Source organism: Glandiceps talaboti, chromosome 5 (genome assembly GCF_964340395.1).
Source record: "Glandiceps talaboti chromosome 5, keGlaTala1.1, whole genome shotgun sequence".
NCBI lineage: Eukaryota > Metazoa > Hemichordata > Enteropneusta > Spengelidae > Glandiceps > Glandiceps talaboti.
Genome location: NC_135553.1, coordinates 3,451,486 through 3,462,360, shown reverse-complemented (window position 1 = coordinate 3,462,360; position 10,875 = coordinate 3,451,486). Strand labels below are relative to the sequence as shown.

General features: G+C 34.7%; 1 protein-coding gene across 1 annotated transcript; it reads left to right on the top strand.

Moving 5' to 3' along the window:
• The first annotated feature begins 3,331 nt into the window (after positions 1-3,331).
• Positions 3,332-9,446, top strand: LOC144435185 (phospholipase B-like 1). The gene is made up of 10 exons (XM_078123758.1): positions 3,332-3,509; positions 4,670-4,886; positions 5,195-5,417; positions 6,135-6,296; positions 6,773-6,917; positions 7,228-7,428; positions 7,646-7,786; positions 8,445-8,630; positions 8,880-8,983; positions 9,279-9,446. The coding sequence occupies exons 1-10, from the start codon at positions 3,458-3,460 to the stop codon at positions 9,444-9,446; spliced, it is 1,599 nt and encodes a 532-aa protein (XP_077979884.1). The 5' UTR covers positions 3,332-3,457.
• The last annotated feature ends 1,429 nt before the right edge of the window (positions 9,447-10,875 follow it).

The window sequence follows — 10,875 nt, the reverse complement described above, 5'->3', positions numbered from 1 at the left end:
ATTTATTGTATCTTACCATATATGTAAAATGTATATATTGCGTAATTTCATCAGAAAACATGAAGCAAGACAGTAATGTAAAAATAATGATCAAAGTGTGTTATTATGAAGGTATATTTTTTTTTAATGTATAGTACCGGTATTTTGAAAATGTACTATATCATATGTATAGTGATTACTTTCACTGATATGTGTCTATACCATATTGATACTTGTATTACTACAGTGCAGTACCAAAAACATTACTACATACCTGTAAATGAAGGCACAATTGTTCATTGTAGGTGAAAACATGTGATTGCACAGTATGGAAATTTTCTGTTTTGGATAAACATATGTAATGATAACGGAACCCCATGGCTGCATACAATGTTGCAAACACTCTTGCAAATACCTTGAGTATGTTTGTATGCTGTGTACACTTGCAGTCATAGTACATCATAGAGTTCTGTCATAGTACATCATGGAGTTCTGTCATAGTACATCATAGAGTTCTGTCATAGTACATCATGGAGTTCTGTCATAGTACATCATGGAGTTCTGTCATAGTACATCATAGAGTTCTGTCATAGTACATCATGGAGTTCTGTCATAGTACATCATAGAGTTCTGTCATAGTACATCATAGAGTTCTGTCATAGTACATCATAGAGTTCTGTCATAGTACATCATAGAGTTCTGTCATAGTACATTATAGAGTTCTGTCATAGTACATCATAGAGTTCTGTCATAGTACATCATAGAGTTCTGTCATAGTACATTATAGAGTATTGTCATAGTACATCATAGAGTTCTGTCATAGTACATCATAGAGTTCTGTCATAGTACATCATAGAGTTCTGTCATAGTACATCATAGAGTTCTGTCATAGTACATCATAGAGTTCTGTCATAGTACATCATAGAGTTCTGTCATAGTACATCATAGAGTTCTGTCATAGTACATCATGGAGTTCTGTCATAGTACATCATGGAGTTCTGTCATAGTACATCATAGAGTTCTGTCATAGTACATCATAGAGTTCTGTCATAGTACATCATAGAGTTCTGTCATAGTACATCATAGAGTTCTGTCATAGTACATCATAGAGTTCTGTCATAGTACATCATAGAGTTCTGTCATAGTACATCATGGAGTTCTGTCATAGTACATCATGGAGTTCTGTCATAGTACATCATAGAGTTCTGTCATAGTACATCATAGAGTTCTGTCATAGTACATCATAGAGTTCTGTCATAGTACATCATAGAGTTCTGTCATAGTACATCATGGAGTTCTGTCATAGTACATCATGGAGTTCTGTCATAGTACATCATAGAGTTCTGTCATAGTACATCATAGAGTTCTATCATAGTACATCATAGAGTTCTGTCATAGTACATCTATATGTATATGTAGATAAATCTAATTTTAAAAAAAATGTGCAGTGTTTGGTCAGTGATGACTTGTTGGACACATCAACCAGAGTAAATATCAACAGCTAAATAGTTTCAAAGTTATCCAATTAATGTTTTACCTCCATATGATAAGTTCTATCTCTGTATTTACTACTATGTATAGGTGTAAAATGTCCTACGCTTTGCAGGAATTTTGAACATTTTATCTCTATTGATGCTGTGTTACAAGAGCAAACTAACAACGAGAAAGTGTTTAAGTTGAAAACGCACAAATGTATTATTTACTAATTTTACTGTATTTTCTTTCATTTTAAAATGACTGCAGCTTGAGATTTTTTATTTACATGTAATAATTTTTTTTTGTAATGTATTTAAAAAAATATTTAAATTCAATAAAAAGTTGAGGTTGCTTCACCCTTACATTGTATAGTTTATTCATTTACTGACTTTAAATCTGAAATGCATTGGTTTTCAGGTCACTATAGTTTTATGTATTTTTTCATTGGTTCTAACTTATCTATGTACATTATTGTGTAGATCAACATTGAAATTTAAACTATTGAAACACTATAAAGACAAACCAAAACATACAAACAAACAAACAAACAAACAAACAAACAAACAAACAAACAAACAACTACTAAATATGAAACAGAACACAGGATGGGATGGGGTGGGGGAGTTGAAATTAAATGTAAGTTTACCAGCTTGCTGTCTGCTCTTTAGTCATCATCTCATGCTTTAGGGGAGAACCATTTGATTTCTGGGGGGGGGGGGGGTATGGAGGAAGTAGGTATGGGAGCAAATTTTTTTTCCAGAGTGACAGCAATTTTTCTTTCTACTGTCAGTCCTGCATCAATTTTTTTTTCAAATGAAGTAGCAGTGCAGATTTTTTTTTAAAATTAGTCATTAAGTTTGTAATGCATTGTTCATACCTATACCACGTCACAATGGTTCACAACTGTACCTCTAAATAACTTGTTCTGTGCAAGTAGAAGAATTAGCAGTTAGTATGAAAGACGTCTGTCTACCAACCATACTTCTGCTACTTAAATTTGTATGTACAAAAGATGACTGGTAAAATATCCCTGAGGAGCTGACTGATTTGGGCGGGGAGTGCTGTACTCCTGAACCCTGTGAATTGCTTTCCTTTAAGCCATCATAGTAGTACCAGGAACCAGAAGAAAATATCTTGCATGTAATGTGACACTAGTTTATTGACTCGTGTCTTGTTTTTTAAATTGTCTTAATTTACAGAAGCCAAATAGTCCCCTTCAGATATTGACTGTCATTGAGGTATTGCAACAAAAATCCTGAAATATGTTTTCTTGGGTCAGAAAAGGAAGGAAAACTTTTTTTTTCTCAAAATCCTCCATAACCCCCCCCCCCAGAAATCAAATGGTTCTCCCCTTATGATTTACTCTTCAGATTGGTGGTCAAATCTTGCTTTACAATACATCCATGTACTTATTCAGCTCTGAAAATATTTTTGAAAAAAAGCTGCATATAAAAGAGAGTTTGTACTAACTCCTCAAGAATTTAATAGCTACATTGAGTTTGAGAAGTCTGGTGGCTTGCTTTCTAATAAATATTCAACTTTACAAAACAATTTTCTCAGTCAGTTGAAGGTGAGGCTAGGGAGTCCCCTCACCATGAACTGAAAATTGTGATGTAATTGGATAGGTTGAAACAATGTTTTTCCTTTGTGTAATTCCTCAATTGGTAATTCGAGAACCATGTTATTGAAAGGAAGTCCCATAAATATATACAATATAATGTTGTTTTACAACCAATGAAGTCCGAGTGTCATGTAGAAGTGGTGGGACTTATGATGACTTTAATGATCACGTGATGATTTTTATGATCACGTGACTCTGAAACATGTGACTGTCCTGTGACATCATCATAGTGACTTCCTCTTTTGAACAGCTGATCGACTGAGTGGGGTAAACCGAGCGTGGATATACAGGGAAGGGTATCTCCGGCAACATCTTCGCTGTTATTATCTCTGTTGATACTACATTGTAATACGTAATCCTTGGATGTGATACGGGATAGCAATGATTGCGTACGTTTTGTTGGTCATTGCAATCGCAGCTAGCGGTGTGTCAGGTGAGTTGGTGATACAGGTTTTCGCGATTGATATGCTACTAGCTGCAAATTGTTTTAATAATTCTGTCTTGGTTTGAAAAGAAATTTAAAGAAATTTGTCAAAAAAAATGAAAAAGTGATCAAGATACTGTATCGGTTCTGCTGACGGAGATCATGGATCTATTATTGATAACAGATCCATTCGGTGATGAGATCGACACGGAGCGAAAAACCGCAATTGGTGCAGTGATGAACTTCATGAAGTTCATGATTTATTGTCCATTGAGACACTGAATCGAATCCCGACTTACTCCGTCTGCAAGCATTACTAGATTTACATGTACAATTATAGTAATGTAAAAAAATCAACAACTTTCATTTGAACGCAATTTTAATCCTTCTGGTTTGACTCTTTGAGCAACATGTTTGTGTTTGAAGCACTTTGACCTCAAATGACCTTGTTGTCAATTCTTGCACAACCACAAGCCTTGACATCACAGCACCAAACGTTCTTGTCAACATGTTTATACCATTAACATCCACACAGTCTTTTGTGGGTTGTGATTATGGAGGTTGAAATATTTGTACATATTATCCTCATGTAAAGAGTATATTCCCCTTCAAATATTTCAATGGAAGAAGTGCCATATAACGACTGTGTGTTTGATTTGTAGTTGTTTACATACTAGTAGTTGATAGCACAGGAGTATTTTTTTTTTTATCATGGGAGTATTTTTTATTTACCATGGGAGTATTTTTTTTTTTTTTATTACCATGGGAGTAGTTTTCCCTTGGAAAAAAATGTTCCTGAGGTAAAAAAACTCCTCCCTTGGTAAAATAACTACTCCTATATAAAACTAAAAAGAGAAAACTACTCCTGAGGTAAAAAAAACTACTTACATGGTAAAAAAAAAAACCTACTCCTGTGTCCTGCATACCTTAATGCTATGAAAGATAGAGACATTACTGTCAAACCTGTAACATGTTAGTATGGACTTCAACATGGGAAAAATAAAATGATGAATTCCACTGTTTGGATTATTGTTTTATATAGGTGGTTGTAATATTTCAGATTTTGTTCAAAATTTTGAAAAATGAAAAATCATTGTTGGGTCCAATTGTTTCTTGCAATATGCAATATTCCAGTTATGCACCTTGTACTGTAATTAATTCTTTTTCAGCATCCTTCTCAGAAGGTTCAATTTCCATGATACATGGTAAGGCTGAGCTGAAATGGAGTCTTGATAAATCAGCAACAGCCTATGGGACATACAATGATACATTAGAAAGTACAGGATGGGGTGTTCTTAACATAAAAGCAGGGTATGAGGACCAGAAAGTGTCAGACAATGAGGCGATGTATGCGGCTGGTTATCTGGAGGGCGCCCTCACAGCTAAGTAAGTGAAATTATTTTGTTTACATTGAATGCATATAGTGAGCATGGCCTGGTCATAAGTATCTGTACATTTTGTCATGTAGAAAATGAAGATTGTAAAGTTAAGAATATAATGTGGTCATGTACTCTATTAAGTTTGTGCAAAGGAAAAGATTTTATTAATTTTCTATTACTTTCATTCAAAATGACCAGTCGGACAACTTTGACCACCTGAACAGTTGTCTCTACTACTATAGAAGATTGTCACCATATTGAACTGTAAATCTTTTAATTTTTTTCAACTTTCGACCTTTCAAATTTCCTGTGTAGGAGAATTTATCAACACTACCTTAACATGTATGCCGTCTTCTTTGGTGGAGAAAAACAATCACTTGAAACCAAAGTTAGGAACTTTTTCGATGAGCAAGAAAAATGGGTAAAAGAAGAAATAAGAAAGAATCCAGAGTGTCGTTTTTGGAGATCTATATCAGTGATATTATCACAAATGGATGGTTTAGTAGATGGTTATATCGATAACCCATATCAAAACAAGGTAAGTTTGCTCCCCACAAAGCCTGGCTGTTTTTTTCTGTCTCATCCCAATGAATGTTGCCTCAGATCACATGCTTTATATCGTAATGCTGATCCAGGAAATAAAGCCAGTTTTGTCAGTTGTAGATTCTGGAGAGTCATTACATGGTTTGACGTCACTGACATCATACATCATAATAATAATGGTAGTGTTTATATAACACTTTCCATTCTGTACTCAAAGTACTTTACAATTACTAGTATTACCCCTGCCACGGATCTGTATATCAGCACAACAGTCCTTTATACTAACTTAACTCCCTGGGTGCATACAATCCATTGCAAGCTCTATTAGTGCATAGGATTAAAGCATTCACATTAAAACCTCTATCCTACCAGGTCCCCAGTTATACATCTGAGTTGACAATTATGTAGAAAAACCAAATTGAAACTTTTTCTTCTTTGCTTGTTCAGTGCCATGGACATGCATTGCATTATGGGAGTCTGCAGACATGGCTATATAATAACTGAACATTGCTATTCATGATGGTTTAATTTTAAAGTAATAAGTACTAAGGAATCATGAATATTCATGTTTAAAGATTACAAGTGTGTTTTGAGGCCCAGAGTTTGACCCGAACAGCATCAAGACATTGCTGGTAGCTTTTATGATAAATATTTTTGAACTAAACATTAAACTTATATAAAGGGAGTCATGAATTTGTCATGAATTTTTCAGACTTTAGACAGGTTTGCTTTCCAAGTATTAAATGGTGTTGGTGACATGTTAGATTTAAGAAATGCCCTTGAACCAGAAAAACGACCGGACTGGAAGAAAATGACTGACATTGAGTTCCAAAATTACTTCACAAAGAATGGACTCTGTTCAGCACTGATTAAGGTAAGTTGATAACAAATGTAATTCACCTAGCAGTTATAACTGGAGTTTCAACTGTATATACCACATTTATATCATGGTAACTGTTCACATCAATCATGTTAGATATAAATGAGATGATTTTATGAATATTAGTAATATTACAAAAAGAATGAGAAAACAGGAATAGTGGCTGGCTTTTGACTTATTTTTTCATTCTCCGTGCCCATGAAACATCTCTGTCTACATATGCTAATGAGGGTTGAACTTTGACTTATGTTTCCATTCTCAGTGCCTATGAAACATCTCTGTCTACATATGCTAATGAGGGTTGACCTTTGACTTATATTTCAGGTTCTTGGTGCCTATGAAAACATCTACATATCTACATATGCTAATGAGGGTTGACCTTTGACTTATATTTCAGGTTCTTGGTGCCTATGAAAACATCTACATATCTACATATGCTAATGAGGGTTGACCTTTGACTTATATTTCAGGTTCTTGGTGCCTATGAAAACATCTACATGTCTCACTCTAGTTGGTTTGAGTACAGTGCTACGTCCCGTATCTACAAACACTATAATTTCAACCTACCATCAGTTGACACTGCTAGTAAACTTACATCATTTTCCAGTTACCCAGGTATGGATGCAAAATTTATCAGTCTGTTCGTGGTGATAGATAGCTTTTCTCATTTTCAACCCAACCTACATTGAATGTTGAGGAACCCTGTGTACCCAAGATGGCCAGAGCTTTGCGATTACTGTGAATAGCACCCTCACTGGCAAGTCTTGATATGTTTCTGTCTCACATATTTATGGTCAATAATGTTATTTAAGTTCATAAGTCTCACAGAACAGCAGAGATTATTGGAAACAGAACGAAGAATAACTTTTTTTCTCTTTCAAGTTCTTCAACACCATTGGAATTATGTTTTTTGCCTTCTCTTTAGGGTTCCTTGAGTCACTAGATGACTACTATCTGATGGATAATGGTTTGGTTATGATACAAACTTCTAACAATGTTTTTAACAGTTCACTCTATGAAACTGTGGTACCTCAGTCAGTGTTGGCATGGTTACGAGTACGTGCAGCCAATATGCTGGCACATAATGGTAAAGAGTGGGCTGATGTCATAGCAACACACAATTCAGGTACATAATTTATACCTAATTATCTGGATGATGATGATAATGACGATGTATTGATGATGGTAAAGGTGATGATGATGATTAGATTAGCAGTGGTTAATCAGATAGTTAGATAAAAATAATGACGATAACAATATCACTATATATGTATCCCATTGAAAGTTCCAGTGCTTTGTAGATAGATCAGGATATGACCTTTGACATTTACTTATTCTTTCAGGTACTTACAACAATCAATATATGATTCTGAATCTGAATCTAATTCAGCTGAACAAGACAATACAGGACAATGCATTGTGGGTAGTTGAACAGATACCAACTCTGGTAGAGGCAGGTGACCAGACCCCAATTCTTCGAGCTGGTGAGTGAAAATAAATAGACTTTTTCAAGTTTTTTTCTGTGTATCCATGACATGAGGTAATGAAAGGTTAAAGGTCATATTTATCGTATGGCTGAGATGATGATTAATTAGATTCACATATTTAAGCATATTTATATTTTTCGATGTCACTTGTTTCACTTTGCTCTTTTCTTGCATCACAGCTCTTTTTAAACAGTTCCATTTCTTTTCATTATATTCCATCTTTGCTTTACTTCACCACTAGAGGGCACAATGTACTGAAAAGGTCTATTGATTTGTCTTGCCAACCATTTGCATAATTTCTCTACTTGACCACTAGAGGGCATAATCCATTGGGAAGGGCTATTGACTGTCTTTTCTTCCATTTACATAATTTCTTTACTTGACCACTAGAGGGCATAAACCATTGGAATGGTCTGTTGACTTGTCTTGCCTCTACATCACTTGAGAAACTAGAGGGCATAATCTACTCAAAAGGTTTATTGACTTGTCTAGCCATCCATTTGTATGACTGCTTTATTTCAACGCTAGAGGACATTGTTTCCTGGAAAGGTCTATTGACTTGTTATCCCAAATTTCATTCCCCCCCCCCCCCCCCCCCCCCCCCCCCATCTGTCACATTTCCTACATTGTCTTACTGTTCTTCTTACACATACAGGATACTGGCCATCCTATAATGTACCATTTTTTGAGAATGTTTACAATTTGAGTGGATATCCAGAAGCGGTACAAAAGTTTGGTCAGGATTACTCCTATCAACTTGCTCCAAGGGCTAAGATCTTTAGACGAGACCAAGGCAAAGTGAAGTCTTTCCAAGATATGAAACACATTATGAGATATAACGGTAAGATCAATCAATCCCTTTGAAGGTGTTACAATGAGAAACAAACAAACAAACAAATACAAATAAAAACCCTTCTGTGTTGGTAATAACCATATTAGATTCTATAGAGAAGGGATGAATATATATTATTTATCTCTCAACATTATTGGTACAAACTCATGAAATCGACAGAAAAGTATAAGTGTGCTATTACCATGGTATCCACATGTTTCCATGGCAACTGATCTCAATCAATCATTTCCTGCCTAGATTATCTCCATGATGAGTATTCAGAGATGGATTCTTGCAAAACTATCTGTTGCCGTGGTGATCTCATGAACAAACCACAAGCTGATGGTTGCTATGATACCAAGGTAAGGGAGTGTGTGTGCATTTATTTTCAAAACTTATTTTAAAATGGAGTGTACATCTTATTCTAGTATACTTGGATTTTAAAGATATGGGAACTTACATTTTCCTAAATCTTAAAAAAAGGTTTAAAAGAAACTGAACCAATGCATCAAAAGATACATTTCTTATACATTTAATGTAATGTTACTCTTTCTGTTACCTGAAACTTTCTAAAAAACATAGCTGGTTCAGAGAGACTGTGGTGGAGACATTTTCAAAATTTGTTGATAACAATGAAATTTTTGTCCCTACCTTCAGCTATCAGACTACCATATGGCCAGAAAGTTACAGTCACTTGCAATTAATGGTCCTTCTCTTGGTACCGGATTACCTCCTTTCAAGTGGACTGCTGAATTTCATGACGTCCATGTTGGTTTACCACAAGTTTATGATTTCAGTTTTGTTCCAATGGAACCACAGCTTTGAAATACTGTCATTTTGTGACTATAGAATTTTTGTAATTTTTACAGACTTCTATTAAAGGTGCACTAGCTGTAACTGAAACATTTTTTGAAACTGTTTAGTTAGATATAATGCCTTTCTTGTAATACCATACACCCTGAACAGTATGGAGTCACCTGTGGGTAAATGTATTTCTGTAGCAGTACACATAGTATAGTGCAATATCCAATCAAATTGATTTTTATGTTCATATTCAAAATCAACGACACAATACAATCATGATTTCAACCTGCTACTTTACTATTTATGGATCAAATTGACCTCTGACCTCTGGTTACCATGTACAAACTAATCTAATCATTATTGTGTGCTGTCTGATTGAAAAAGTTACAGCTAGTGCTGCTTTAAATCCAAAGAATATATTTTTTTTCTATAAATTACTGATTATACATATATACAAGAAAACATTTTACTTTTGTTTTCCAATGAAATTTGTGAAAATTTAGTATTTCATGAAATTTTCCAGGTTTACAGAAATTTGCATAATGTTATTGAAAGGGGTTGGCTGATACATTAGGGTGCCCCCCATCATAGCATATCTTAGGGACTATCACAAATTTCAAGTTACTTTTTCTTAATCCTGTATTTCCTAGCTCTAATTACATAATTATGGAATTACATACTGATGCACGTGCATACTAGTTGTATTTGCCCTGTAGTGTAATACTGAAAATGTTATTGCACACCTGCATGCAAATGATATGCAAATGAAGGAACTGTCATTCTTTGAACACGAACCCCATGCAATGTGAGTTCCAGTGTGGGTTATAAGGGGTATTTGCACTCATGCTTGCAGTGTTTTCTGCTGCACTTTCACAAGCTATATGCTCCTGAAAGTACAGCCACAGAGGACACTGCAAACACTTGTGCAAATACCCTGGCCACACTTGCACTCGCATGTCATTGAGACCGGTCATAGTATAAAATTTACTTGTGTATAAACAAAAGGAGGATTAAATAAATCACCTCATGGCTGAAGAAACAAGTCTTATTTTTATGACAGAATAACCATTTTGCAGCTCTTTTGGTTTTAATAGTCAGGTGTATTGATCCATGGAAATACTTCACACATAGTTACTTTAATTTGATATGTTTATTAAAGAACTAAGGTGTACCAATTCATTTATTGAAGAACTTAGGTGTACCAATTCATTTATTGAAGAACTAAGGTGTACCAATTCATATATTGAAGAACTAAGGTGTACTATTTCATATATTGAAGAACTTAGGTGTACCATTTCATATATTGAAGAACTAAGGTGTACCAATTCATATACTAGTATTGAAGAACTAAGGTGTACCAATTCATTTATTGAAGAACTAAGGTGTACCAATTCATTTATTGAAGAACTAAGGTGTACCAATTCATATATTGAAGAACTAAGGTGTACCA